The 23,765-nt window shown below is 46.7% G+C and overlaps 1 protein-coding gene across 3 annotated transcripts in view; it reads right to left on the bottom strand.

Moving 5' to 3' along the window:
* The window catches only part of MARCHF3 (membrane associated ring-CH-type finger 3), a 137,207-nt gene that overhangs the window by 17,085 nt on the left and 96,357 nt on the right, over positions 1-23,765 (bottom strand). For all 3 annotated transcript variants that reach the window (XM_032336855.1, XM_032336853.1, XM_032336854.1), the window contains exons 2-3: positions 18,179-18,422; positions 15,136-15,340 (exon numbers count right to left, since the gene is read on the bottom strand). In XM_032336855.1, the coding sequence (XP_032192746.1) occupies positions 15,136-15,340; positions 18,179-18,366 (393 nt within the window). In that variant the 5' untranslated portion in view covers positions 18,367-18,422. The remainder of the gene's footprint in view (positions 1-15,135; positions 15,341-18,178; positions 18,423-23,765) is intronic.

Raw genomic sequence — 23,765 nt, 5'->3', positions numbered from 1 at the left:
CGTTGCATCCCAAGTGGGCCCTCCATGCATTCCATGATTCTGAGAAGGGATCCACAAGCGTGAACAGAGTGCCAGTGGGTCCGTGAAGGAAAAGTTTAGCATCTGGAATCAGGCTCCTTTGATCTCTCAGGCCACTTTGTCAGGTCAGTGTTTCTTCCTGATTTGGGAATGCTGAGCGGGTTCCTGCCTGAGGGCGAGTGTAGGGGTTGGTGCTTTGCCTGGTATGCTTCTTCCCACGTCTGGCCCCTCCTTCTCAATCATGTGTCTGCTCCAAGGTCATGACCTCTTTAGAGGCGCCTTCAAAAACCACCACGCCTTCTCTCACCAAGTTATTCTTTACAGCTTGGTTCTTCCTGGATAACTCTTATCACTATCAGAGATAACCTTTTCTTTTATTGACTTGTTTATCCCATGTCTTTCTCCCTGGTGGGTAAGATCTATTAGTGTACAACATTCTTCCGGCCTGTTCACAGTTATATTCCCATTTCCTAAAATATTTAATTTGTGCTTGATAAATATGAGCCAAAGACTATAAATGCTTCTGACCTGGGGGATGGCCTTGAGCAGAAACAGGATGAGTTTAACTGAGAAATATACATACATCCTTACCCTGACTCCGCTGGTCAAATATAGGGGAGCAATTTTTGCCACAGACACATGCTTAGCAGTGGTGCTGGCATTCACAGCTGTAATTTGGCTGCAGCATAAGTCATGTTCAAGGGCGCCCTGGAGATCTGTGATGGTCCCTGGAGGATTTCGGCCAATAAGCCAATTAATGGGCTATAGTGCTCCATAAATACCGTGTTTGTGTCTGAGACATTCTAATTTGGCGCTGGCATTATTTAAACAAATGCTATGCACACCCACACCGAGGATTTGAAATTTTCCAAAGATGAGATTAGTGGCACAGCAGGACTAGATGGCAAAGTAATTTTACGTATTATCACAACTTCAGATATAAGCAAAATGGGAGTCATTTTGCTCTGTTTTAGATCATCACCGTGCATAAGCGATCACAGCCAATGGAGACTGCTTATCCAAAATATGAAAGGATGCTGCAGAATTATGTGACACAAGTGATCCTTGGAAAGCCAGAGACATAGCAAGAGAAGGTGAGGAAAGGAGGCTAGAGGGCAAGGAAACAGAAATTTCCAGAAGAAATTGATGACTGGCATACATTGTGCTAAAAATAGAAATGATTTTCCCTGGGAGCCAAGGGCATCATATTGTGTGGTCTGTTATAAACAGGATGCCACAGCAGCACTAGGTCCCTGAGCCCTGCTTCATTTGGTACTTATGGGGCCCCTGGTCCTGGAGCCAGCCCAGTGGCTGGCCTCTGACACCCTCTCTGCTGGCTTGCTATTGGACCCCAGGTTTCTGAAGCTTCGAATAATTACTTCCAGCAGGAGGACAGGATTACAGGGCAAAAGGTGCCAGGATGGTATACCACGTAGGAGTCCCAACTGGAACCGGGGACCAAAAAGGAGACTCTGATGAATAATAGGAATAAGGATAATAAAGCTCTGTTTTGATCAATGGGGATATTTAAAGGAATATATATATATATAGAGAGAGAGAGAGAGAGAGAAATCAAATTCACAGCCAGGTCCTCAAAGGGGACCACATTTAAAAATCGGTGTCCCTTGGAGATAGAGTGAGGGTGTGAGTGTGAGGAATCCCAGAGCGGGGTGTGGGGGAAGGCTTGCTGTGGAACATGGAACACACGCATGATAGAGGACAGAAGAGAGTCTCCCCAGCGCCACCTACTCCCAAAGTAAGCCGGAAGGTTTGAGGCACTTCGGGAAAGGGATAGATTTCTGCGAGGTGGAAAAACCATGGAGACAGGAACTTTTAGATCCACAATCCCTGGAGTCTGGGGTTTTGTTGCCCAAAAGGATCCCGAATAGACAGGATGGCCCAGCCGACCTTGAAGACATGATGTAACTCCCAGTAGTGACTGGTTCTGGAACCTCTCAAGGCTCCACTTGAGGCAGTGGCCTAAGACCCTGCGCTGGAGTATTTGCTGATACCTCTTTATTTTTGTTGGAATCTCCCTGCCCCCAAATTTCAAAGGTAGCCCCCCAGCCTGCAAGCCATTCAGAAGGTGCTCCCCACTCCTTGTGCACACTGTCTAAGCCTTCCACGATTTTCAAGATCTCAGACATGTCTTTTCCAAGCCCCCTCACACCTAGATTAGAGAGTCTCCCTCTTTCTCTTTGTGTCCACCTGCTTTTCTTGCTTCTCTGGTTTTCTGGGATATCTTTCATTGGATAGGACAGGACGCTTAATATCAAAATGCTAGGCAGAACTATGCCATGGTGGTATTGACTGGCATTGCTTCTCTTGATTTGGTTGACTGTTTATGGACCATGTGGCTACAAATCTCACAGAGCTGTCTTCAGGGAAGACGTTCTGAAGGGGCAGGGGCAACAGTTCAACTGACATGGGTCGCGGCATCAAGTACTGGCATTTATTGCAGGGCAAGCTAGAGTCCGGCTGGATGAGCACAGTTGGCTGTGTGTGGGAAAGCTCCACTCCAGTTGGGAGACACACAGACATTTTTAGCTTGAGTGATCCAGAGACATGTGGCCCTAATAGGTCCCCATGCAGGACCAAGCCAAGCGTGGGAGAAGCTGAGTTAATAACTAGCCCAGTCCCATATATGTGCATACCTGAATCACCAGCTCTCCCCTCAAGACTGGCAAATCATATGCATGACTGCGGTACCCACAGAATTATAACGGACTCCTCAGGGAAGAGGGAATTGGCCGCAGAGTGTTGAGAAATTTCCCTTACTTCCCATGTGCAAAACATTGTGAGGGTGCAGGAGACACATTTGAAAAACCTACGTGTTCCCTCGCCATCTACATGACTGTCTTTCCAGATCAGCGGTCCTTGACTAAGTTTCAGGGCTTTGGAAAACCTGAGAGCCCTTGGAGACTGTATTTGAACACCAGACGCCTGCATGTTTCAGGGGAGAGAGTTCAAGCTTCTATCAGCTCCTCAAACAGATCTGAGGGGGAAGAAACAGTGTTCTAGAGCATTTCCTTAAATTGGGTTGAGACACCGCTTGGTCAAAGTCAACTTTCTGAGCTTCGAAAAATTGAAGAATGGGGTCAATAGTAGGATTTGACTGTCTCCGAGAATCCATAATTTCTCCTTAGATGCTGGTTTAAAAAAAATTTAACCTAGGGTACAAAATGTGATATTTAAAAAATTAATTGTACTATGGCTGCAGGGCAGCAGAGCCACGAAAGCAACCGAATTAAATTAACGGGCTTAAAGGAAGAAAAGGACTCCTACAGAGCAGAGATGGAAAGCATTCAGACGATATTAAAAAAAATCGATATGCATATTATTTCCATACAATAGAAGAGGAGAAAAGACCAGGGTTTCAGCTCATAAACTGTGATAGGTAAGGGGCAACACCTGAAGAGGAAAAAGAGCCACTGACATCTCTGTACCAGTGCCCTGCTTCCTAAAATGGAGACGGTTGCACACACAGGACGTTTAATTGTCTAGAACAGGGGCTCAGGGAAAGCACTCAGTCAGTGATAACTAGTAGGAGTTGTATATTAAGGATACTTGGAAGGGACCAAGAATACATAAAATGATAGCCAGGAAGATTAAGCTATATTTTCTGCAAAATCTGAGATTAGACCTTGCAAACGTTAACGCTGAGTGAAGGGAGCCGATCACAAAGGACCACTATTGTAGTGTTCCATTTATAGGAAAATCCACAGAGACATAAAACAGATCAGTGGTTGCCCAGGGCTGGAGGGAGCAAGGGGGGAGGACCCAGGAGTGAAGGCTGAAGGAGGAGGTTTCTTTTTCAGTGGTGAAAATGTCCTACAGGGGACGGTGGTGATGGCCACACACTCTGAATATGCTAGGTGTCACTGAACCATATGCTTTAAGTGGGGAAACTGTATGTACATGAATTAAATCTCAAATAAAGCTGCTTGTAAAATCTGAGACTGGAAAAGCCCATTGGTAAAAAAAAAACTTGGAAGTGTCTTATACGTTCTGCTAAAGAATCCATCTTGCGAGAATTTTGGTTCAGTGTTCCTTTTGCTTTGCCACATCTTCATCTAATTGGGTTATTTTTCAGGTCTGTATCTGCCAGGTATGTCCTTCCAAAGAGCTGAAAATGTGTATATTTTGGTGTATGGATGACTTCTGGGTTTCAACATTAGAGTTGTAGATTTTAAATAAGTCAGTGTTTAGAAAAACATTAGAGCGATTTTATTCCTCCCGTCTATCATGCCTTTTCTCCTTGCATCTCCCACTTTTCATGCAAAGATCGAGGCTTTAGATGTAGGAAAACAGGAGCGGAAGCATTATTTTCTAGAATGGTGGATATTTTCCCTTCATCTCCCAATTTCTGCTTTTACTGATTCTTCCCGGATAAAAGCCCTTAAATGCCTATAAATTCTATTTTACAATGTTCCCACTGCAACCACTTGCCGGCATTTCATATATACTATATTAGCCGTTTCCCCTCCAAGCCCAAAAAGATTGTGAACCTCACCATTTATTTTAACCTCCTGTTTCTAATAGCATTGCTGGAGGTGAAGCAATGATCAAGTAATGAGTAGAAAGTATTTCCTTTTCTTCCTTTAATCTGACCTCAATCTTCACAAGCAGATTTTTATACATTTTCCTAAATGGTGTACCTAAGAATTAAACCCATTTTTCAGTAAACTAAAAGATTTAGACGAGTTTTCTCTCGCCCTCGCATTATACACATACAATCCTAACTTTCCTCTCACATGTCCACTGCGGTACAAATCTGTCCCTCTAACTCTGTAATAATGGACTGCAAAGAAGAGTTTTACCAGATGGTAAATCACAGGCTCCTCTCTGAAAACACGCAGGCAGGCAGGTGATGAGGTACAGAAATACACAGTTAGTGAAAAATGAAGGCGGGAACCCAAGCCCCACCAGACCCGATAGGCTCCTTCTTATCTTTCCCCAAATCCGCTGCACCTGTTGTGAAAGAGAAGGAAGGGAAGCAAAGAAATGAGGCAATTATACAAATAATTCAAGAGAAAGGCCAGCGTTGTCCTTCATGTGCTGCAAAACCAGTTTTACCAAAGTGAGTGGTCTAGGGGACAGTCTTTAAAGAAGTCTCCCTCACAAACTCGGACAATCGCATTGTGAGAGAGAAGCTTTCAGGGCCCTTCACGAGAGGCGGGAAAAGGCTCTTAACACTATCCTGTTCACCGGACTTTCTCTCCCTGAGGGGAAATGCCAGAAGATACAGGGGACCAAAGGACTCAGTAAATGAAGACTCAGATGTGGAGAGGGAGTAACCAGATAAGAAGAGACAAAGAAAGGGTGTGTAAAGTCCTTGGTAATGAAGAACGATGTCTCCAGCTCCAAATAGGCTGCTGTACCTAAGAGCTTGGGCCACTTCGGACTGGGGGGTTGGGGGGAGAGGCACAGAGAAGCAAAGCTATTCCACTATCCCACTCTCAATCTGACCCAGCTCAAGTCTGTGTATTTGTATTTTTTTAATAGACTTAATTTTTAAAGATTATTTATTTTTTGAGAAAGCGTGTGCAAGAGAGCATGAGAGCAAGTGAGCATGAGCTAGGGAGGAGGGGCAGAAGAAGAGGGAGAGGGAGAAGCAGACTCTCTATTGAGCAGGGAGACCCACATGGGGTTCGATCCCAAAACTCTGGGATCAAGACCTGAGCTGAAGGTAGACGCTTAACCGACAGAGCCACCCAGGAGCCCCAAACAGACTTTATTTTTCAGAACAATTTTAGGTTCATAGCAAAATTGAGTTCCCATATGCCCCCTGACTGCACACCTGCAGAGGCTCCCTGATTCTCAATATACCACGCCCCCAGAGTCAATGAACCTACACTGACACGTCATTAGTGACCAGTCAAGGTCCAGAGTTTATGTTAGGGTTCGCTCTTAGTACTGTACATTTTATGGGTTAGCACAAATGCAAAATGACATGTATCCATCATTGTTCAGAGTAGGTTCACGGCCTTAGAAATCCTGTGCTCTGCCCATTCACTCTCCCATCCCTTTAGCAGCTTTGGTTTAATAGGGGAATTCAAGGTCAAGAGGAGATCAGGGCTTTCTTTAATCGTCTCTACATCTAGTCTCTTAGGAAGGCTGGCTATAGGTGGAGAAGCCCTCGGCTCCATGTGTGCGTGTGTGTGCGTGTCCATGTCAACAAGCAAGTGAAAAGAAGTACTTTTGAGGTGTGTGGGTGGCTCAGTCAATTAAGTGTCTACCTTTGGCTCATGCCATGATCCCAGGGTCCTGGGATCAAGCCCCCGCATTGGGCTCCCTGCTCAGGGGAGAGTCTGCTTCTCCCTCCTCTCTGTCTGCCGCTCCCCGTGCTGTGCTCTCTCTCTCTCTCCCTCTTTCTCTGTCAAAGATATAAATAAAATCTTAAGGGGCGCCTGGGTGGCTCAGTGGGTTAAAGCCTCTGCCTTCGGCTCAGGTCATGATCCTGGGGTCCTGGGATCGAGCCCCACATCGGGCTCTCTGCTCAGCAGAGAGCCTGCTTCCTCCTCTCTCTCTCTGCCTGCCTCTCTGCCTACTCATGACCTCTGTCTGTCAAATAAATAAATAAAATCTTTAAAAATAAATAAATAAATAAATAAAATCTTAAGAAAAAAGAAAAGAAGTACTTTCAAGTCAGGACAGGAGAAGCCAGGGATGGTGGGGACACCAAGGACTAAGGGGGTCATGGAGACCTGGATTCTTCTGCCTTCTCCACCTACTAGCCCTGTGGCTGAAAGTACTTGAGATCTCTAAAGAGTGATTTACCATCTCAAAGTCTCAGCTGCTTTACCTACAAAATAGGATACTATCCGTATGAGGAGAGAGACACGGGAATCAGATGATACATGAGCAGTATAGCATGCCATAGTTCCCCTTTGCTTGGAAATGGGTAAATAACTCAAGAAGAAAAACACGTTGGGATGTGAAATTTTGAGGATACAAATAGGTAGACTCGAAATGAAATTAGTGAGTGCCCCTGGACTTGGGTGTCCCGTCAGGATCTGTACCTTTTCTGAAAAGCGAAGTTTCTCCTACAAACAGGCATACAGCGTATCACTCTGCCAATGAACAGCCACTGACCTCCCGCTGCCTGAGTGAAGACACCTCTCGGCTTTGCTGATTCGAATACAACTGTTCATTAGGCAGCGTTTAACTCTAATCATGTACTGCTCACAATATTTCGCGCCGTCACTTGTTTAATAACGTGTATTCTTTCCCTGGAGTTAAAAGTGTCAGCTATTGACACAAAACTGAAGAGGCAAGAGAAGGGCTGGCGGAAGCCCCCAGTGGGGGGGGGCCCTAAGCAGGGTCGGTAGCGATGCACCTGAAATCTGCAATCAATGTCTCCCTTCTTTTCAACCTGACACGTACCGGCACAGGACAGTTGCTGTGAGCTAACTGCACCTTGTTGTTTTGGCAGGACTTAGGGAAAGATGATCACCAGCTTTAGTCATTCGGTGACATGGCAGTGCTCCTCTCTCAGACTCCCCTTTACAGAGCTCTCCTGTCAGCCGCCCAGGGACAGTTTCACCTCCACTCCACTCCACGCCCAACTCCCACGTAATAGCTGCTAATTGCCTGCCTTTCAAAGAAGTGGACCTCCTGGTGGCCAGTGCTAGCCGTTGTTCTTACGTTGGGAGTTAGGACAAAGGGTCCAGCTTCATTTTGTTTACTTCTTATTCTTGGCCCGGATGTGCTTAAGGAAAACCTGGCTCCGTCTTCTCCTGTATTTGAGAACACCTGAGGGTGAATTAGTGAAGACTACAGCCATTTTCTCACTGTCCCTGCAAAGGTCTGTCACTCACAAAATGCTAAGATTTGTTAATTCTAGGTGGTGGAGATGCACCTGTTTGACACATTATTCTTCATCCTCCTTTGCATTTTTATTTTATTTTATTTTTTAAAAGATTTTATTTATTTGAGAGAGAGCAAGCACGGGGGAGGAGCAGAGGGAGAGCAGATAAGCAGACATTGCGTTGTGTGCAGAGCCTGATGTGGGGCTCGATCCCACCACCCAGAGATCATGACCTAAGCTGAAATCAAGAGTCAGACGCGTAACTGACTGAGCCACCCAGGCGCCCCCTCCTTCATATTTTTTAACATAGCGAATGAAAATTTAAAAGTTGGTTGAAGTGACTCCTGGCGTTTTGCATCTTTGTGTCCTCAGTGAGCCAGTGGAAGGGAGCAGCTGCTGGACTGCCAAAGGTCCTCTTCAGAACATGGATTCTCATTTGTCTTTCAACCCAGTTCACTGCAAGGATCAGTACAATTTAAAATAATGGAATCCGGTCATGTAATTCTTTTTATGCATGAAGCTGGATTTTCCCTCCAAATTAAGCCTGTACCAGCAGTGGATGGCCTGGAAACACCGGCACCAAGCAGTGATCTCCCTTCCATCTGGCACGGACATGGGAACACTTCGGTTGGCTTGCTTTTTTAATGAAGTGATTTTTAATGAAGCAAGCTGTGAATTTAATAGACACCTTAAAACAGCTTCTTTGTAACTAAGCTTTAAGTAACGAAGCAACCGCCAAATTAGCTGCCAGAACCAAGAAGAAAATTCAAGACAGAACGACTACGGGATGTAGAATCTCGGGACTTCGGTGAGCAGGGATGTCATCCCCCTGGCCAGCCCCAAAGATGGTGCCACTGGCCCAGGTGCGGGCTGGCGGCCTGTCCAGAGACCTGACTGGAGGTTAAGGAAGTGCCTGGCCAACAAATAGGGGGGCTGTAAGTGCCAGGTGCCGGAACCCCATCCATGCTGGTGTGCCTTCTCTTCGTGGTTCATCTGCTTTGTGATTCTGAATTTGTGATTTGTGATTCAGGCATTTCAGCTCATTTACGATGTGGGAACAATAGGAGGGAGATTTTTAGGTTCAGCCTATACTACCTTGAGAGAAAGATGCTGGTAGAAAAAAAATGCTTGTAGTATCAGAAAACTCTGACAGGTGGGAGAAATCACCCAATTTTGTAATCTCAAAGGTAAATGGCGGCAGATAATGCAAGCAGGAGAAAAGCACTGCCTGGGTGGAAGCAAGAGGCAAGGCCTGGATGAACTGGGAGTGCTTATCCTACCTACAGGCATTCAAATTCTTTTGGGAAAAAAATGGGCTGAGGTGCCTGGGTGGCTCAGTCAGTTAAGCGTCTGGCTTTGGCTTAGGTCATGATCCCAGGATCTTGGGATTGAATCCCGCATTGGGCTCCCTGCTCAGTGGGGAGTCTGCTTCTCCTGCTCTTTCCCCTGCTCATATAAATGGATAAAAATCCTTAAAAAATTTTTTTTTTAATGTTGAGGCAAAAAGCACACCTGTGTGCATGAGTGAGCAAGCCAGTTTGTGACCTTGGCTTTACTTGGCTGGGGAGGAGCTAACACATAAAGAGAAGTGACTTGTCCAAGTTTTCACTGCAGGCCGTGGGCGGCTAGCCCAGTGCAGGATATACTACAGTTACAGGCCAGTGGCCAGAGTTAGCACGTTAAGCCCTGCTTGGTGAAGTCACCGGCCCAGATTTCACTCAGTGGGAGGGCCTCTGTTCTATCCATGACTTAAGACACACAGGGTTCCTCAACATGCTCCCCTTTTTGTCTTTCAATGCCGCAAGCGCTTCCTCTGCTTTGTGAGAACTTAGCTTCACCTGGAGCAGGTCAGAGAGCTGCCTCCACTTAGGAGGGACTAGGCAGCCTAGGGGCAGAGCGGGCGGCAACTGTGCTCCCCTGCCCTGAGCTCAGGTGGTGGCAGTTAGACTGGGAGTGAGAGTGAGAAGTGGGAGCTCCTGGTGGTTTCAGCCAAAGCCCTCCCACCCTGCTCCACAGATGCCAGGGGCTGACCCTGCCGTCCATTTTGTCCCTCCGGAATAGGACCCAGAGTAGGAGGGAGAAGCCGAGAGCAGTGCATGAGACTTTCTTCACTTTTTCGCCCAGGGAGTCTGGCTTCACAGAACCACGGTAAGCCTGTGCCTTCATCTACCGAACGTTTAATAGGAGCTTTTCTCTCTTAGACTATGGTGCCATGTTTGTATAGTGCTTGGATTCCTAAAAGCTTGGCAGAGGCCAGCTGGGCCAGAAACTTACGGATTCAGTCCCGTGTGCCTTACTCACAACCATACTCTTCTAACTTGGGCCAGTGGTTTCCTGCGGAGTCCTGGATTGAGTGTTTTCTCCTCATTGCTTGGCGTACTCACAGGGCCGCGCCCCCCTGCCCTTCCCTCCAAAACTGCCTGAGGGCCAGCGAGTGAGCGGGAGCCAGGCTTGGTCAGAATCTCCTTGAGGGCTGTGTGGCTCGAAGCTGCATTGCTGGTGGGTCTCCCGGAAGACCTCGTCCAGCCGTGTCTGGCTTGAACCATAAGGCCATGGTCGCTTTCTTAGATTTATAACCACAGGTCCAAAGTATGACAAGACAGTTTGTAGTTGGGGGAAGGGAGGTTCTCCAGTCAGGCATTGACTTAATGAGTAGGTGCTTCTGGACTGCCCATCTCATGCTGAGATCATGGGCCCACCCCCTTCCTTACTAGGCTGTGCTCACGGGTTGGCGCGAAGAGGGGAGCTTGCCAGCTTGCCTTCGACGAGTGTAATAGGCGGTACGCACGCCTGGGAAGCTCCTCGAATCCCTTTATGTACCCTGTGGTATCATTCCCTAATTACCCCAATGCCACAGGGGTTTGCGGAGAGGAATTTGCCTGCTCTGAAACCAAAAGCTCATGTTTTTACGTAAATGGATATATTAAAAATCAAAAGCAAACCAAACCCACTATAATAAGAGCCAAACGATGTCGCCACCTAAGCCTGATACATACTTATTAAGAGGGTTTGAGGGAAGTCTTAAATCTATTAAATAGCAAATGCCAAGGTACAAAGTGGTTTCTCTACAGCAGTTCAGCTCGGCTTCCTGCTGTGTAGCGGGAGATTACACTGAATCCAGGGCACACTTTAGAAACATTTTCCTCCAGTGACTTAAATACATATATATATATAAAATAAATAAAAAGTTTAGGATAAAAATGCTCCTCTCTCTAGCTTTACATTTCATTATTCTGAGTAACTGATCTGTGTGAAAACATTCTCAGTTTCAGTTTAGCTAAACCTGAGTCGCAGGGAACAGCTTTTAAATTGCTCCTACAATTCTTATCAATCAACTGGGTCTGTGTAAAGGAACTAGGAATACGGAAACCTAATCACTCCCTCTGTGAAAAATCACCATGTCTCTGTGATCAGAGGAAGAGCAGATCCTAGGAAGCCCTCCCCCGCCCCAGATTTGCACCATTTCCTGGCTATTTCATTTTAATCAGGACGGTGCTGAGCTGATCTATTACTTCATAAGTCTCCCGGGAAGGGTGGGTGTTACTGATACATGTCTTAGGAGAGCCCAGTGCCAGATACTCCCATCAGTGGAAACTCATGTTGCAAGCACGCTGTTTGCACATAATAAGATGGGTTTCCTTGGCAAACTGCTCCATCACACACGCAATCACAGTGGTGGGCGGCAGTCAAGGCACACATTTTGGGGAACGCATCATGGTATTTTTATTGGTTTTCTGTATTTTCCCCTTTGTTGTAAAAGAATGGTATCAGAGTTCAATTTGCAGAGAGAGATGAGGAAAACTAAAAATGAGCAGGAAGGAGCCCATAAAACCACCCAGGCTGGTCATTCAGCGAATCCTTTTATGGTTAGTGGCTGTCTATTTACTGCATTCTACCAGGTCATTATTCTTGGGCATAATTTATCTGACAAATTGCCACTGGGTAAATTTTCCATCATCAATAAAAAAGACGCCGGCTTCAGAGGAGAGAAGTGCTACCCGTGGAGGTGTGAGATGTATGTGTGTTGTATCTGCTCTTCCTTTTTTGCTATGTACAGTGTGAATGCTTCCCTTTCAAGCTTTGCCTAATTGACACAGACCTTAAGAGTTTTAAGATGCTGGACTAGAGGAAATCCACCCACATTTGAGTAAACCAGATGACTACAATGAAGCTCTCTTGGGTTGAAATTAGCTTTTGTTATTATACTGGCTTACTTAGCAGCAAAAAAAAAAAAATTAGGATGTAAAACTGGCAATGAATTTACCAGAGGACACTAAAAGATTTAGTCTGCCCATGGAGGTAGATAGGTTAGTAGATAGGCACACGTGAAATCATCTTATTGAGATTTATACCTCGAAAAGATGATCATATCAAAGGATTATATCGAAGGGTGTCCTCATTTTTAAGTGTGGAATGTATTTTTTTAAAAGTATTTATAGGGACTAAGGATATCATGGGAAGCCCCTAGCTTACCCTCTCCTCCCTACAGCAGCTCTGAGAAACTGAACTGTGTCTCATGTTGGGCACTGGTTAAGTGAGGAGATAATGCCCAGGTTGGAGGTGCTAATACTGATTTGGCCTTTATGAATAGAAACTTGGAGACAGAAACGCTGGGTTTCTGATCTGTGAAACTGTGAAAAATGAACATCCAGCTGCTGGCGGCACAGAGTGTAGGAAAGGAAGGGATGTGTCTTCCAAACAGCGGTGGTGATCAGGAGGATGAGGGCTATGCTGAATGAGGGACTGGGGGAGTTCCCTGAACAGTGGGAGTTTGAGGTGTGATGGTGATTCTGACCAATGTTAACACCTGGGTGCTGACAAATAACATTTATAAATGACTTTTTCAACCGCTTCCTCTAGTAAACAAGAAGCTGTTATTATCACATTGATTTTGAAATTCAATGTTATAGAATTTTCTTGCTTTAATGAGAAGGCAGATCCAATGGTAGATACAAAAATGATTAAAGCAACTGAAAGAGTGCAAATGAGAAGTAAAGTAACAATACGCCCAATGCTTAACCCAAACAGGAGGGTTTTGCTGATGTTCCAAAAAAGATGAATGGTTATCTTGAGATAAAAATATGAAGCACAGCTCAGTATGAAAAAACCTGCCCTTTGGTAAGAGTGGAAAAGTCAATTAGTAATGTCATTTGTTGAAAAATCTGCCTGCACCTGGTTCTCATTTGTCCTCCAGCTGAGAAACCAAAGACAACTTCTTTTTATGGCTTATGGTCAAACAGCAAGTTCATTTCGCCATGGGATGATCAAACGGCCAGCCTCCCCCGGCTTGAGAAGGTTTGCCTTTCACTTTCAACTTGCTCAATCATCATTAACTCTGAAAAATGTCACATTCCATTTGTGCAATGAAAATTTCACCGGTGACCGTTTGGGTAAAGTTTTTGTAGGCAAGGCCCTAAATCTTACAGAGCACCTCACACATTCTCAAGGTCATTTGCCCCAATTCCTTGTGTAATGACAGCAGCCTAAGATCCCAGAGTCTGTGGCCTTGCATAAGCAGCTTTGAAGAACCTCTGTGTCTGGGTGCATGTTTTCCTCTCCAAGATGGAAGAGGTTCACTGGGTGATTCCACACAGGCGAGTCAGCTGGGCAAAACCGATACGTGTGCATGTGAGCACACACATGCACACACACACACACTGGGATTTTTACTGAGCGAAAATAAGAGTCTTCTTTACTGGGGAGATACCAGTAAAGACCACTGGACTGTAGCCCTTTTAAAGCAGCGTTATGGTTGTTTTGTTGTGTTTTTATGTTTGTTTGTTTGTTTTAATTTCATTTTGTTTTTATTCTGGGAAGATAGCTTCCCTGGAGAAGGTGCAATATCAACTTGGGGAGGTTCCAGAAATTTCTGGAAAGATGAAATAGGCTTCTTTTTAACTTTTGCCTTTGAGCTTGAGACATCCTCACCCCCCTTGTTTATCGTTTAATTATACTTACCCCCCACTCCTGCCTCTGCAGAGAAGTTCTGAAATGTAAATCCTAGAAATGTGGCATGGGGCCAGATCCCTGATGGGCACTCTGCAAATAGGAATTTCTGATAGTGGATGTCAAGCAGCAAGACTGCTAAATTAAGAGGTCACTCGATCCAGAGTCTTAAAGCGGAGTTGTATTGAGGCAAGTCAAATAAATTTCATGCCATTTGGCAAGTAAGTCATAGCTAAAACAGGCCCTAGTTTATAGGTCCTGATTAAATTTTCAAGGTCAAACAGGAGACCAGGTATATGAGAGCTCTCCAGAGCTATAAGGCCAAGAAGCTAATGTCCTGTTTTAAGTAGTCTCCAAGAAGGGCATCTTGATTTCTAGCTTTAGTTTAATGCCAAAGTTCTGCCAGGTCAGCTGCTTAAAGAAGGGGGAGCTTATCAGTGGGTCTAGATTAGAGGCCCATAATCTTGGTCTTGGTCTTTTTCAATTAGCTCTGGCTCATAATACATTAGAATATTTATTGTTGTTAATATCAAATTTTTAATTGACCGGTAGAAATTGAGGGTAGGAGAGAGGACAAAATAGCCTAATGATATTTTCTGCTGCTTCTAGCTAATATAGGACTAGAACCTTGGTCTAAAGTAGAAATGTGTGGCTCCTAAAATATGAAAGAGCGTCCTACCATTTTAATGGCTGGGTTGAAATGCCTGCCTTTTAAAGAAAAGAGATTCCAATGCTAGGCTATTAGCTGAAAGAAGCTTGTGTATAATTTCCTACAGGATTTTTTTTAAAAAAATTCAAACACTTGGATATGTACTTGGTATTCTAAGTGCTTTAGAAATCTTACCTCGTTTAAGCTTCACAGTAACTTACCTAAGGTCATGGAACTTATTCAAAGCCCAGAAGGCTGAGTTGGCATCCATTTTCCTCTGCACCTCTTTTTTTCCACAGAGACCTCTCAGGCTATGCAACCCAAATGCCCACTTACCTGTTGCTTCAAACTGGGCAGATGGTGTATAAACTGGGTAGAGTGTGATGGATCTGTTTGTTCCACTTCACAGGGATGGGAAAAGGGAGAGCAGCTCTGTCAACTTCCCCACTCTCCTCACACTGACTTGCCCTCTCCTGTCTCCTCGCAGAGATCACCTTTCTACTGCTGGCTCCGGAGTGAGCGTGTGAGCTGCTTCTGTGTCTCTCTCACATACATGCATATACACACACACACACACACACACACACACACACTTTCACACGCTGCTACTGCTGTGCTTCACTGAGCTGCACCCGGTTTGCGATTCGGGCATAAAAGCAGACATCATTTGTTCATTAGAGTGAAGTTTTCAGGATGTGCCCCAATTACTGACCTCCACTAACGGCCTGGGTTTGCGCTCGACTGCAAACCGGAAGTGGCAGAGTTCACAGTAGCTGGTGTTTGAGGATGACAGCCAGTGCTCCAGGCAACTCCGATGGATTGTCCCCAAGGTCCCTGTGCATTCACAGGGGGAGAGCAAGTCCTCTTGGCTGCTGCCCTCATGGCAGATCCTGCACATCGGCCGGTCATTGAAGGGGCTGTAAGAGAAGGAGGGGCATCTGCTATTCACCAGGCTGGACGTTGTCACCACGAGGACAGTCCTCTGGCTCTGGGTCCTTCAGACCTTCCCCAGCAGCAGCCGCTCAAACAGACCCCTGCATTCAGACCCTAGAGGTACACTCTGTATACATGGCAGTGGGGGCCAGGGCCGGGGTCCTTGGGCATCTCCTGTTGCCCATATAAAGAAGGAGAGGGTGGCCCAGGGCTGAGAGTGGGTGAATGTGAGTAGCCTGTTACTTTTGTCTTGGACAAGGATGTTGTTCAGGCAAACTCCCAATCGGAAAACAAGAACTGTCCTTCACATTAAAAACAGAAATTGTTTTGAAATGACATCAGTTGCAGTTTCTAGGCAAATTGTGTCTTTTGAACCAAACCAGGACACTTTCAGGTACTCAGAGGTTCTTTTCATTTCTTCTCTCCTTAGGGTGGGAGAGTGAGGGGAGGCAGGTTAACTGGCAGCGAACTCTCAAGCCCTAACACGGAAGTGCCGTCTGACCCAGAGCACCGAGCTGAGGGCAGGTGGTCCTGGAGCGTTCCAAGGATGCTTTCTGGGACGCTATGGGCACTAAGCTGAATGCAAGTAATGAGTTATGTCCTATGGAGACGGCCTCGGTCGCAAGCTCTGCCATTAATCTGGAAAAAGACAAACCAGCTCTGTGCTTTCTGGGAAGGCACACGGCATGGTGGTTCATAAGGCAGGCTCTGGACCCCAGCTCTGCTGCCTACCAGCTGGCGGACTTGGTGCAAGTAAGTCATCTCTCTGTACTTTAGTTTCTTCCTCTGTAACACAGGTGCAAAGAATGGTGCCTGCCTTCCCCGTAGGTGATGTGAGGATGAGAAAAGATGGCCCAAATCCAAAGCTTAGAATAAGGACCAGCATGCAGCAAATGTGCTGTTAATGGTGACTATTTTCAGTTACAGGAAAACTGAGGTCAGGGAAAAATCAAATGACGTAGTGCTCATCAGGGAAGTTAGTGGTCAATGAAGGTCTCAAACTAAGATGGCCTCAGCTCCTGTGCATACTGTGTCTTGGGAGAGGACCGTTCCTTTCAGGTAGACATCATCTTGTATCGCTTCTCATACTGTCCTTTGGTTTTAAACCATGTTCTCCCTGTATGTGCCGGCCTGAGGACCAGCCTCTCTGTTTGCCCCCACCTGACCTGGACCCATTGCTCTCTTTGACACTGTGTATGAGTCAAATGGAAACAGCCATGGAAGCACTATTTCCCATGGGCCTTTCTGGGATGATCCTGGGAATGAGTGAAGGCTGAAAGGGGATTAAACTGCTTGCCCGGAAGTGGGACCCACTCAGGGCTGGGAGAAGAAAGTTGAAGGAGTTGACCTTTCTCTGGCTCCTCTTGGCTCCTTCATTCCCACTGAGTCAAATGTGTGTGAAAGTTGGAAATAATCTGGTTTATACGACCTCGTGATGAGAACATGTGAAAACCCCTGATACAGAGGTGCACAAACACACCCCGCCTCACAGGTCTAAGTCATCTTAGTTCTGTAGCCTGTTCTTCCTGACTAAACACGGTGTCTCAAGGCTGCCAGGGTGTTGGGTACACATACAGTGACCTGTCTCAGTTCAGAGATGAGCAATGATGCTCATCGCCTTGTCATATTCTGAGTCCTAACCAATTGTTAGAAGCTTTTCGAGAGGTGGGAAAATATATATTGACTTCTTTCTACTTCCTCCCTTAGCAAAAGCTGTGCCAATCGGCTGAAGATGCATGGGCAGCGTTTCCAAGATACATGAGGGTGTGAGTCTATGTCTGATGGCCACCATGTCCAGGCTGGGACAGGAAATGCTCTGGTGCTGCCAGCAGTCCTGCCAGAGGTGCGTGTGGGCCCGGGTCTCTGCTGTAAGGTGTGGTTGACTTGCTCCGACCGAGGTAAGCAGTTAGTGTGTGAGTGACTGGCCTAAAGCTTCTGGGTCAGAAGTGGTGCTGGTATCAAAGGTCAGGTCCAGTGTTGATACCCACCATACGTTTATTGATCAGACCTGTCCCTACTTATCCTGACGGAAAGCTGGAGAAGCCAAGGAGCATGTATTGGCCGGGCAGCCCATGGCTCTCAGTCTGCCGTTGGAGAGCAAAAGCATAAGAGGAGAGACCTCCAGGGGCAAAGTGCCGGCCTGGATGAGCCATCTCTGGGCTGTTTGGAGCCTTTGGCCTCTCTTCGGTTCCTCATTCAGGGGAGACAAGTTGTGGTAATTTGAACAAAAGGACCTTGTAGGGCAGGGTGTGTTGGGAAGGCTCAGAAGTTGGGGGGCCCATGGGGCACAAAGGAGGGGGCCGCAGAAGAGGCCCCCAAATGGGGACATGCCAGAGAAGAGGCTCACCCAGGAAGAAGCCCCGGGCGGTGCTCCATCAGCCAGCGCTGACTGGCACAAGCACCAGGAGTGTCTCTTCAGCAGTTGTGCCCACAAGTCTAATCACTTCGGCTCTGTCACCTGAAATCAGGTGCCTCCTTCCTCCAAGCCTCACAAAGGGCCACCTTTGTTAGCGCCTGGCAACAAGAGCATAATTACCATGGCAGTGTCCACATACCAAACACAGTGAAAGCACCCTGTGTTTTGTAGGGTCTTTGCCTGCCTGACTCTCTCTGTACGTTTGACTTGAAGAGGAAAACTCAACAAGGGGAATTTGAGCTTTATGCCCCATCGCTATAGAAACGGCGAGAAGAGAACTTCGGTAGCACCTCCTCTCACCTGACACAAAGACCTGAGCGCTATTTACGTTCCCTCTGGCCTCTCTCCATCTGACAGAGAGTCGTCGGATCCATTACAGATTCAATTATTTTAATAGCGGTACTACCTCTGGGTGGCAAGAGTCCGCACCACTGTTGACAGCAGCTGCCCGTCCTTGGCCGAAACTTGCATGACATACTGTGGCTGCCCATTCACTAGGCTGCCACAGTCCTCCACGGTCTTCACCACAGGCGCAGCTGAGCTGGTGCAGTCTGGCAACACTTCAGGCAGGTGACTGCAGCGGCTGGTTGTCATGGTAACAGACAGCAATTACTCTGCTAATGGCTTCCACGTTCATAGAGGATTTCCATCTAGGAGAGATCAGGAAATAGTTTACTTGGGCAGGGTGGTTAACAGAAAACGGGGGAATTACAGGCCACACACATCATCATGTCATTATTTAATATAAATAACAGGGGGAGCCTAGACGCGGCGCCTCGTCTGGTTACCATCTCAGGTACGCGCGCGCACGCGCACAGAGCCCCCGAGACAGCGTGGACGTGCTTATGAGCGGAAGAGTGAGCTTGTCGGTGTCCATAAACATGTAGGAGCCCCGCTCTTGGAGAGGGGAGGGCGTGATGGTTCTGGAGCCCGATCTGAAGAGGAGATAAGCAGTTCCCCTGCTCTGTTGCCAGAGAAGCAATAAGTGTTTGTTGACACTCTCTCAAAGTTACTAGAATCATTATTAAAACCTGTTGCAACTCTTTTTTCTGGTAAGCAATTTATTCCCCATTCAGCTTCATTCTAAGATGCTAAGATTAAAAATAGAGAGAAAGGGAGAAAAAAAAAAAAAGACTGGCGAAATAGCAGCTTCTAGGACAGTTATTGGCCCGAAAGAATCAATTAATGTCCACCTTTCTGACTGTTGCTGTATCTGTGTCCCATAATACAATTATCTACTTAATGTATCGTGACAATTAACTTCCTTTAAAAACTTAACCTATTTTAGCCTTGTCTTAAATAGTTATTCATGGGAAGTGATTAGTTGTTTGAGCTTGTTACATTTTTTTCTTAATGGATATCGCCATCAAATATTAGAATCAAGTCTTTGTTAGTGGAATACTGCCTCATCATAGAGAATCACACAGAAGAATGCAAGAAATGAGGATGGATGAGAGCTCCACTGCCTGTTAAAAACAATCCATTCCCTGACACATAAGTCTGTCAAATAGCCTGCAAAGAATTCTGTCCCCAGTCGGGGTGGTATGGGCTTGAACTGGACCTCAGATTCAAAGTAGTCATACCCGCTGGTATGAGCAACAGCACTGTATCCAGTAAGAAGTCTGCACATGATGCATGAAAAATAGAGATTGTTATAGAAACTTGTAAGAGTTGCATCTCACTTTTAGAAGTATGGCTGTTTCTACCCAGCCTGCTCCCCTCAAGCGCTGGAGCCCAACAGGGCCCAGACTCCGTAGACAGATGCAGGACTGGTTGCTGGACTGAGTTCACATCAGTAAGCAGACTGTATGGCAAAGGCCCCAAACTGAGGCAAATCCATCCCACAGCCCCAGGAGGACTTCAGGAATTCTTCAAAAGCTTGTTTTCTGCTGTCTGTTTCTCCCAGTTATTAAATAGTACTTGATCCCTCTGGGTCTGGAAAACAGGATCTTCCCAACTTCCAGAATAATGTGCACCAAATGGATATTCTTAGGAGAAGAACGCAGTGTTTGCAGATGAACTGATGCCCTCCCTCCCAACACGCAGGATGTCAGGGAGGCCTGAACATCAGAGACAGTTGGACGGGAAGGGAATCCCCTCCTTGCTGCTGTGGTGTCTGGCTGGCCTCACTCGAGCACGTTCCCATTCCTGTCCTTGGCTGACACAAATCCTCTCTGTGTTGTGGTCTGCTCTCTGCCGGACACCTTTGGAAGCTGGTGGTGGGGAGGGGATTCTGGACACCAGCCCTGACCTGAGGCATGATGTGAGGACACAGGCTTCTCAACTGCCAGGCAGTAACATACAAGGGTACAATTGCATGATTAGCTTGTTTAGTTTTGCTATTTATTTATTTAAAAGATTTTATTCATTTATTTGACAGACGGAGATCACAAGTAGGCAGAGAGGCAGGCAGAGAGAGAGGGGCAGGCAGGCTCCCCGCTGAGCAGAGAGTCTGATGAGGGGCTCCATCCCAGGACCCCGGGACCATGACCTGAGCCGAAGGCAGAGGTTTTAACCCACTGAGCTACCCAGGCACCCCTATAGGGTTTTGTTTTTTAAATAGGATTTGTTGCCTTTCTTTCTTTTTACATGGCCGAAACCAGAAACTGTATGTTAGAGAAAGTACAGAAAAATACAAGGAAAACAACACAACTCACTCATAACCCCACCATTCGGATAACCACGGTAAACTTTCGGCGGAGATATCTTTCTAATTTTTGGCAGGGTTCACAGGGTGGAGTTGATTTGTAGCAGAGGCCAGATTTTTTTTTTTTTTTTTAAAGTAACTGAGTTATGGTAGCTCTCAGGCCACAGAACGGAAGGATGTTCAAACCCCAACTTCTAAAACTGCACCTAATCCCCTTCCCCTGACCTGCTCTTCTAAAACCCCACTGACATTATTATAAATTCTCATAATGCCTCCCAGTCACCCAGGGTAACTTCCTGGCACAGCTCTCTGGCCTCACAAGGCAGCCATAGATGAAGAGCTAGGGGAGTGTTGGCAGGAAAAGCAGACACAGTGACCTTCTTGCTGCATGGAATCATTATGTCTGCATGCACTGAGAGCTATTTTCGGGTTTTGCGTAACTTCAACTCTCAGGACCAAACCCTCCCTCCCTGTGCTCGATGGACCAGGTGGGAGCCAGAGGAGGGATGCACAGAGGGAGGAAAGGGGACCAGGGCTGTCAGGAGGAGTTAGACTGCCCCAGTGAAAGGACATCGCTTAGGCACACAATGTCCCCAAGTTCATTCACTTATAACACAGATTAAGTTCTCATCAAAGGAAGCCATTCTAAATATACGACCTAAATCTGCCCTAAAAATGCCCTTAACAATTCTAGAACTAGAGTCCCCTTTAAACTTATTTTATATCTGTAATTTCACTTCTGGGTTGATGGACTTCATTTCTCTTCTCAAAGGCAAAAGAGATATCAAAGGCCATCTGATCCGTTTCTTTGTTTCATAGTGGGTGCCGGGCACAGAGTTGAGCCTAAAGGGACAGAAAGCTCCTCAAGCTTGCTTTCTCTTGGGCTATTCCTTCAGAGCCCTGGACCCCACTGGGGACCTGCCTGATGGGTCACTCTGGTCTGGCACTCACTGAAGAACATATTGGCGTATTTGCTGGCCACCAAGCACCAGAAGTACCTTGAGATTCCAAGATTGGCGTGCCCGTGATGAGTTCCCATTGCTTCTAAAAGACCACATCTTTAATTGCAAATGGCGTGTAAAGGCTAATACGGAGCATAGACATCTGAGGTCTTGGTGGGAAGGGCTGAGTTGGTTCTGACCCCACAAGAGTGGATCTCATCATCTCCTCAGGTGGAGGAGGAGAGATGGGAGCGTTGTTCTCCCCAGTCTCAGTCAAAAAGAAATCCGGAGGCCTGGAGCAGGCCTGGGGCAGGAGACGGCCTCTGCAGGACGCATGCGCCAGTTGGCTTGCATATGTTGCACCTGGGGCAGTGACAAATGGCCCACTGCATTTCCCTGTCTCCTTCAGAGCCACCTGGGAAAACAGCAGGCGGTGGTTCTGGATGCTAGAAAGAGCTGAGCTGTCGGTTTGCAGCCTAACTGGGCTTCCACTGATCTTCCTGCAAAATTTCAAGCACCATTCAACTGCTTTCTTATCAACACTGCTGTTCCTATGGGAGAGTATCTTCCTAGTTCACCCAAGAATTCGGCTCTTGGGGATTTCTCAGGGCCAAAACACCGCGCCAGTGGGGGGTGGCGTGTCTCTGTAAACTTGAACATCAGATTGCACTGGTAGGACAAGTCCTTTGTTGGCCAGGCTTGACTGCTTGTCTAATTGCTTTCTCAGGCTGCGAATAAAACATGATTTGGCACCGGCCAAGTCCAGCTGCACACAGTGAAAACGGCGGCGCTAGGTGGACGAGAGGAAGATAGCAAAAGAGGAGGGAATGGCCCCGTGAAAGAAAGCCTGATGGGACCATTGTTAAGATACAAAAGGCCTGTCTGTTAAACTGTGACCCCTTTAAAGGACGGAGTTCAGGTTTCACCAAAGCAAGGAACCAACCGGGCAGCAGCTAATCGTTGCCATGTTTCTGAACAGTCTGCCTCTGGTAAGTGATTTCCATGGGAACATGGCTGGCACCAGCAGGACGCGTCCGGAGAAGGGGAGGTGGGGGGCTCTGTTCACCTCCACTGTCCTCTGGCCCCAGCAGCCCCTGGAACCTCTTGGCAAATTGGAGGATTGCAGAGCTAGGGGAAGAAGTTCTGTTCTCAGAGGCAGGGCCCCCAAGCCTGCACCTTGGCTCGGTACTCACTGGGGTCTATCACTCAGCTTCTGAGCCACAGTTGAGATTTCTTGCATATTTGGAATGAAGGCACTAATACTTCCTGAGCCACTTGGTAGGGGTGTTGGTAAGGCCTCAAATAATAAACGTGAACATGCTTTGTGACCTAGATTGAGTCACGTGTAGCGAATTACTGCCACAGCTACCTTCATTCCTGCTCTTACTGTAAGCTGAGCGACATTACGTTTCTATCTTTGAAAACCATCATCCCCTATGGCTGGTGAGCTTCTGCGGTGCTGTCCTCCTGGATCATGCTTGAGCTCTGACCTTGTGCCACTCCATCCCATTGGCAGGTGGCATGGAGGCACCTTCTTCCTTGTTCATGCACTTCTCCTCGTTCTCCCCAGACCTGTCTGTTCAGATCCTTGAACACAGATTTTTCCCTTGTCCATGAAAATGTTTAGTGAGGGTAGGTGGTGAGAACCTGCTATTCTGCCAGAGATCCTTGGGTTATATGTTACAGCAGCCACTATGACCTTCCCTTATCTAGCCCATGATAAATATACTGGAAAATAGAATGCAAGCTATGCTCAAGTTCCTTTTCAGGCCTGTTTCCATTAGAGCTGCATTTTCAGTGACCAGTCGACTTTCATCTCTTAGATTTAGGACAATATGGCTGTTTCGGGGTGGAATCTGTTAGGCTGGCATCTCTGTTGGGGTGTACACATTATCATGGAGGTAAACATCAGAATGTAAGAGTATGTGTGTTAGCGGCACTGACCTGGTCAGGCAGGCTGCCTGGCAGTGGACTGAGCAGGCCCCAAGCCTGGAGGGGCAGTCTACAGCAAGCATGGACCTCCAAACTCGACCCACACAAAGCCAGAGATTTTTAAGAAGTGGGTTCCTCAGGTCTCATGTTCTAGAAGGGTCCTCTGTCACCCCCACAACCAGAGTTGGTCAACAAAGCAAATCAAGAAGCAAATTTATTCATTCTTTTATCCACTCCAAGAATTTTTTTTTTTTTTTTTAAGAAACTAGTGGCTGGGGCACCTGGGTGGCTCAGTGGGTTAAGCCGCTGCCTTCGGCTCAGGTCATGATCTCAGGGTCCTGGGATCGAGTCCCACATGCTGAGCAGAGAGCCTACTTCCCTTCCTCTCTCTCTGCCTGCCTCTTCGTTTACTTGTGATTTCTCTCTGTCAAATAAATAAATAAAATCTTAAAAAAAAAAAAAAAAAAAGAAAC

This window comes from Mustela erminea, chromosome 3 (genome assembly GCF_009829155.1).
Source record: "Mustela erminea isolate mMusErm1 chromosome 3, mMusErm1.Pri, whole genome shotgun sequence".
In the NCBI taxonomy this organism is placed as follows: Eukaryota; Metazoa; Chordata; class Mammalia; order Carnivora; family Mustelidae; genus Mustela; species Mustela erminea.
The sequence above is the reverse complement of the archived record's forward strand: the minus strand, read 5'-3'. Positions and strand labels throughout refer to the sequence as shown.